Genomic DNA, 6,961 nt, shown 5'->3' with positions numbered 1-6,961 from the left:
TCAAAACAGTGAAGATGAAGATAGTGACTTTATGATTGATGAGGACAACATAATTGAAGATGTTGACGTTGACATGGAGGATTTTAATCTAAATATTGATACAGAAGCAGAGTTCAATGGATGTCAAAGAATGGGTGGTCAAAGAAATGAAGATAGTGATGAAGAAGATGATTTGGAGGTAATTGACAATGACGAGTGGGATTCACTAAGTGATGACTCATGGGACAAAAGGAAAAGAAGAGAAATGATCAAAGAGCTGGGGAAACAAACCTTATGTTCTGCTGGTGAGGTGCACAAGGTAGCTTTTCATATTGGGCAGAAATATAAAGCCAAGAAAGAATTGAAAGATAAAATTGACCTGCATGCTTTAGAGACAAGGAGGAATATCTCATTCACAAAAAACGACAAGAGTAGATTAACAACTGTTTGTGATGGAACTGTAGTTTTAAATGCAAATGGGGTAGGTGGACCTACCTCTGGGAAAAAGGTAAAGGGTAAAGATGTAAACTCAGATAAAGTTAAATGCACATGGAAACTTCATGCATCTAGGTCAAGTGAACAGGACTATTGGTTTATTAAGACCTATAATCAGAAACACATCTGCCTCCAAACACAAAAAATTAGATCTTGCACAACAACATTTCTTTCTAAACGTGTTATGGATCAGATTGAAGCTAATCCTGGACTGCCTGTTCGTGCCCTACAAGAGCAACTCCAATCAACTTATGGAGTTAGTATTTCAGAAGAAAAAGCATTTAGGGCAAAAGCATTAGCCACCAAAAATGTTGCAGGGGATTAAGTAAAGCAATATGAAGCTTTGAGAGACTATGTACTAGAGCTACAAAAGACAAATGAAGGTACAACTGTAAAGATTGATGTGGTTTCAGAACCTGTGGTTTCATCCTCAACCAGGCAATTCAGAAGGATATACGTGTGTTTAGGTCCTTTGAAGAAAGGTTTTAAGGCAGGTTTGAGAGAATTTTTAGGCTTAGATGGAGCCTTCATGAAGGGACCTTTCCCAGGTCAAATACTAAGTGCAATTGGTGTTGATTCCAATAATGGAACCTACCCATTGGCATATGTTGTTGCTGAAAGTGAAAACACTTCAAGTTGGAAATGGTTTCTTCAGTGTCTTGCAGAAGATCTTGACTTGTATTCAAATTCCAACTTCACCTTTATCAGTGATAGACAGAAGGTACTATAGTTACATTTAATATTGCATACTAGTTTCATTACAAACTAATGCTAATTTCTTATTTTGTTTTGGTGACAACAGGGTCTTCTACCAGCCATAGAACAATTGTTCCCTAATGCAGAACACAGGTTCTGTATTAGACACATATACCAAAACATGAGGAAGTTATTTAAGACTACAGAGTACAAGGAGTATTTTTGGAGGTGTGCTACAGCCACCACCATACCAAAGTTTGAAGCTGTAATGGTAGAGCTAAGGAATTATGACATAGAAGCATATCAATGGCTCTTGAAAATCCCTCCACATCATTGGGTAGAAGTCATTTTTCAGGTATTTTCTCAATTTGTTGTCTTATTTTCTATTGTAGTATAGATATACATTAACTGTTGTTTTGTTAATAAACTATTAGGAAGGGCAGTTTCAGACATGTTATTGAATAACCTTTGTGAAGTGTTAAATAGCAAACTTGTAAAAGGGAGAGATAAACCCATTATCAGTTGTTTGGAGTTCATCAGAGAGTACCTTATGAAGAGAGTATGCAATGTGATGAAGGTGTTAAACAAGTGTCAAGGTCCATTAACTCCAACTGGTACTAGGATTTTGGAAGCAAACACAACACTAGCTAGTAAGTATCATGCACGATGGAATGGGGGACAAAAGTATCAGGTTAAAGGTCCATGGAATGATCAACATGTGGTGGACATGGAGAAAAGGGAGTGTAGTTGTAGAAAGTGGGAGCTTACTGGAATTCCTTGCAAACATGCTATTGCAAGCCTAAATGAAATGGCAGACAACAATGAAAAGGTAGGAGAACTATACACCTATGTGCATAAGGTGTATTGGCTTGATACATGGAAAGAGATGTACTCCTTCAAGGTGGAGCCTATCAAAGGTAGAGCCATGTGGCCTAAGAGTGACTGCCCAACAACTCTTGTGCCTCCACCACACAACAAAGCTATAGGCAGGCCAAAAAAGAAAAGAAGGATTACAACAGAGGAAAGGATTGAAATCCAGCAACGTAAGAGGCAAGCAAACAGTCAAAGTCAAAATGATAATGAAACTCAATCACTGAGTAGGAAGTTTTTGACTGTGACATGTAGTAAGTGTAAGCAAAAGGGTCACAATGCCAGGGCCTGCAAGGCCAAAGATGGGAATTGATGTTTAAGTACTTTTTATGTTTGTCAAGACTTGTTAATGCACTTTAGTTGGTACTTTGTTGCCTTTTTTTTGTTCCATTTTGATAATGTACTTTGATGCCCTTTTGATAATGTACTTTAATGCCCTTTGTTGGTAATGATTGTGTTTTGGCATTTATCTGTTATGGTCCCCTTTTGGTAATGTTGTTTGTTATTTATTTATGTTGTACTGTCAAAGCATGAAGATGTTATGGCAATGTACTTAATGTATGCATATAAAACCATTACAATTGCATATTCAAACGTAGAGAAAAACCATTACACTTGCATATCATGTCAAGATCAAACCTTTATAATTTCATATTCATAAAAGGATAAAACCATTACACTTCCCATTGTCATAAAAGCATTACATATACAATGATCCAAAAGACAACACTTTTAAGTGGTTACTACCAACAAAAACATATATAAACCACAATTAAACCTTCTAGCACCAAAAGACAACATTTTTAAGTGGTTACTACCAACAAAAAAGTCCTAACCTCTAATTCCTATTTCCAAAACAGCACAAACAACAGAAATAAAACCCACGAGACAAGCAAACACATCTTCAACTGGCCCACTTCAACCTCATACCTATTCATTGTTCTCAACAGTCCTGGTATGATAACAGTTGATCTTTGACACATAGGGGGATCGAACCACCCCAAAAATGCACATCTGGATCCCTATAAGAATACATTAAAGTAGAAGAGTTATTGCATAACTACCGAAATATCATAACCTAATATGAGTTTGCTTACCATTTTAGGGCATGCATAGAAACGACGATCAGGGTTTCGTGAAGTCCATGAGGTTCGCACAACAGCAACGTTCCCACAGAAGCAGAGCACCATTTTTGAATCTCGTAGCAGTAGAAGTAAACGAGAGACGAAGAAGAAGAATCCTTTGAGAGACGAAGAAGAAGCCCTTTTTGCTGCTTCTCTGTAAATAAAAATGAAGAAGAAGAAGAGGATTGCGTATGAGTATGTATATAAAGGAGAAATATGATATTATTTAAAATAAGTACCTAAAATAACCAAAATGCCCTCACATGGAGGGCACGTGAAGGCACTAACGGCTCCAAACAAACGGTTAATGACGGAATGGACTAAAAACCCATGAAAACCTTGATTTTGGACCCTTGGTGCAAGCTGGAAACTATTTGGACCCCATCCAAAGGTTTTGGCAAACCACAAGGACCAAATTTGCAGTTTTGTCTATTCTAGACCACCCCATGGCCTATGTCGTACAAGTTTTGAAGCAGAAAGCTTGAACATACAACGATTGAACACATGTTGTATGAGGAAGACCATGTTAATTTTCCATTTGCCAATAAAAATAGATTTCTTAAGTTAGGGCTCACCCACGTTTCAATTCATTTCCTTATTTCTAGTTGGCAAGTTATTTCCTTTCCTATAAATGGTAATCATAATGGTAATCATCGTTGGCATGAATATTAAGTAGAAAAGTTTTTCTTTTTTAATCCTGAAAGAGTATTAAGTAGAAAAGTTAATGAAATTGTTATGTTAATTTAGTCCATCTTCTTTCATCTTAATTTTTTGGAGATTAGATATCTCAAATTGGCTTCTATCAAAGAGCTATGTAAATACATGAAATAAACGTGCAAATAGATGTATAAAATACATGTAACACACTTTTTATTGATGTAATAATGAAAACCTAAAAGTTTAACGATATAATGATTATTATTAAGGCACAAAAAGTAAAATGAACACTATTAGTTGCCATTGACATTAACCTTAAAGTATAAAAGTGCATTATATTGTTGTTTTACAACTTGAAAACAACTCTTCCATTTTGTAAATAATCTATAATAATAATAATAAAACATCAAATAAATAAATAATTCCATTACATAGTTGTTTTCAATAGTATTTTTTAACCACATAATTTTCGGCAAACAAATTGAATTGATCTCGAAACCGATTACAATGGTTTTGGTATGAATCAATTTCATTAATAGCTATCTACTTTGAACATTTATATTAACTTTTATTAAACAACTCAACTGACATTCTTCAAAGAACAAATCAATCCAGGTGTGCTGGAGAAGAGTTCTTAGATTTGTTTATATATGTGGGATGAATTACTTTTATAATTAGCTTTTCACTTAACTCATAACAAAACTTGAATGATAGCATGAAATCCTGACAACACTATTTTAGTCCTTTACTAAAAACTTGGGAAAATAAAATTTAAAACCATCAAATATCTTATAATCTAACCGTATAAGAAGTTGACGAAAAAAATATACATACAACGCCTCATTTATTTTAAAACTATTATAAAAGTAAATTTTGATATTATAATTACTCAAGTTGTTTTCATTAAATAAATCTTTTTAATATTTTTACGTTTCATTTTTTTTTCTTGTTTTTCAAAAAAATCTAAGTGCACATCTATCCAGGCCCATCGGTATTCTCTATTTTACCCTTAAAAGACGAAATATCTAATGGCGGGAAACACAAGTACCGACAAATTATTTGTACCATTTTCGTCCTCTTTTAATTATCTAACTTCACTAATAATACTTTTAATATATAAATTAATAAAAACAGACCAAAAAATTAAACAGAAATTATGGCAAAAAGGACTAGACAGCCCAAATGTTGTTGGGGAAAAATATTACACCCACTGCCACTGTCCGCTTTTCAGTCAAGCGCATTCGGGCCAGTACAGTAATTTACCACATGATTCCAAACCCACTGCACCAAGAATCTCCGTCGGATCCCGTGCATGTTATACGTGGCACCATCTCTATCGTTCAACATTTGTCCTGTGTAGGACCCACCACCACCGGTACCATAGATGCCCTCACACAGATCGGCTATCTCCACCGGAAACACAGGGTCTTGACCGGCGTACCAAGCATTAATCAATGGGTTCGAAGCCAGCTCCGAGATTTCATGAGCTATCACACTGATCATCCCGTCGATTCCGACGTTTCCGTTCGGCGATTTCATCGGTTTTAGCCCCGGGATGTAGTCGGGAACGGCGAAGGGGTATGCACAGACACCGGGACAGAACTTCCCGGAGTTGCCAATCCAGGCGTAGGGTAAAGTGTACCCTACGATGGACGGGTATGTGAAATAGTGGAATCCACATACGTTCTGGCAGAAATCCTGAACGTACACGTCATCGGCGGTGAGTAACAGGTAGAGTCCACTTTTAGGGCTTATCGGCAAGGGTTTTGTTTTAGCAGTCACGGCAGCTTTTATCACCGATTGAACGGAGAGACGAGTGAGTTTTTTACCGTGAGAAAGTAGCCGGTCGTTTTTCTCTTCGCCGAGACGAACCGTTCGCGAGATGTTGGAACCGGTTTGGTCGGTGTAGAGTTGTACGGTTTTCCACCAACCGGAAACCGACGGTGACTGGGCGGAGGTGGCGGAGATGGAGTTGATGAACTCACGAATAATGCGTTTCTGAGCCTTAGGCCAGGTTCCGTACCAGATAATGTGTACGGTTATGTTAGCAGTGAGAACGGGCCCCATGTGGTACCGGAGTTTGACAAACTCCGACGACCCTTCGTACTTTTTTGAGCCTCCGAATTCGAGCTCCGTCGCGTTGTTTCTATGGTGCGGCCATGGACGCCATGCGATAGAGGGGTGAATGAGGAGTAATGCAGAGAGGACGGCGAGGATGAGGAGCGGTGGCGCCGGTGAACGGGGATTGGTTACACACCACCGGCTCATTTTTTGTAGATAGTGTATTTGCTGATGGAAGCACGAATCGTAAAATGGTGAGACGTGTATATATATAAGAAAAAGATTTTGCGCTGAAATTGCAATTTACTATCCTTGAGTTTTAATTCTACGGGTTTTCCCTTATTGAATTGTCTAATGCATTCTTAGTACCTTGTATTTTGAAAGTAATTAATTGTCCTTTTTCTTATTTTGGCAAAAGAATATAATGGATGTTTGGATTTGAGTTTGAAAATAAAAGTTAGTTTTTTGGTAAATATATTTATTAGATTATGTGATAATAAAGTCAATAATTCAACTTTATTTTTATTTATTTTTATTCTATTAGATGTGAAACTCGTATAGTATACAGATTAACTTAAGAAAAAAAATATATAAGTGTAACATTAAACATTTATTTACAAAACTCTTAATAAACATTAGATTTGTTATGACTAACAGTTTGTCAGAGTAAGATGCAACAAAACTTTTAATTTATTCGGAATGTAATTTATGAGTCATTTATAAAGAAATTTCAACAAAATTTATGAGTCTTAATCAAATTTATTTAAATTATATTTTTTGCTTGATAACTAATTGTTATAGTAAAACACAAAAGCAATGTGTTAAATTTGGTTAACTGGTTTACTAAAAATGTCTTATAAAGGGATGTATTTTCTATTTAATCATATTAGATTAACCAATTGCATGTCATTAACTTTTACTTTGTAATTTATAAAGAAAATAGGTCTACTTTTATTTTGTAAAATTATTAAAGGATTAAGATGAATATTGATTCAAGAGAAAGAAAAAAAACAGAGTCCACATAAAGAAAAAACAGAGTCAACATCTTAAACATGTCTACCTATATAATAAAGATATAA

At 35.7% G+C, this 6,961-nt stretch overlaps 2 protein-coding genes and 1 long non-coding RNA gene across 3 annotated transcripts; 1 reads left to right on the top strand and 2 right to left on the bottom strand.

The window, feature by feature from the left end:
* Positions 1-1,003: 1,003 nt before the first annotated feature.
* LOC145009382 (putative protein FAR1-RELATED SEQUENCE 10) lies at positions 1,004-2,353 on the top strand. The gene is made up of 3 exons (XM_078968091.1): positions 1,004-1,195; positions 1,277-1,525; positions 1,568-2,353. The coding sequence occupies exons 1-3, from the start codon at positions 1,004-1,006 to the stop codon at positions 2,351-2,353; spliced, it is 1,227 nt and encodes a 408-aa protein (XP_078824217.1).
* A 378-nt stretch (positions 2,354-2,731) lies between these two features.
* On the bottom strand, positions 2,732-3,901 carry LOC145013088 (uncharacterized). Its single transcript, XR_013664831.1, has 3 exons — positions 3,404-3,901; positions 3,138-3,318; positions 2,732-3,062 (listed from the first exon to the last, which is right to left on the bottom strand). It is a non-coding gene; the product is annotated as an uncharacterized LOC145013088 (long non-coding RNA).
* Positions 3,902-4,975: 1,074 nt separating this feature from the next.
* Positions 4,976-6,138, bottom strand: EXL3 (EXORDIUM like 3). The gene has a single exon (XM_078970970.1). It carries the CDS (start codon positions 6,087-6,089, stop codon positions 5,049-5,051), a length of 1,041 nt encoding a protein of 346 aa, XP_078827096.1. The 5' UTR covers positions 6,090-6,138; the 3' UTR covers positions 4,976-5,048.
* Between the last annotated feature and the right edge of the window lie 823 nt (positions 6,139-6,961).

Source organism: Lactuca saligna, chromosome 8, assembly GCF_052625555.1.
Source record: "Lactuca saligna cultivar CGN05327 chromosome 8, ASM5262555v1, whole genome shotgun sequence".
In the NCBI taxonomy this organism is placed as follows: Eukaryota; Viridiplantae; Streptophyta; class Magnoliopsida; order Asterales; family Asteraceae; genus Lactuca; species Lactuca saligna.
This window is presented reverse-complemented; position numbering and strand designations above follow the sequence as displayed.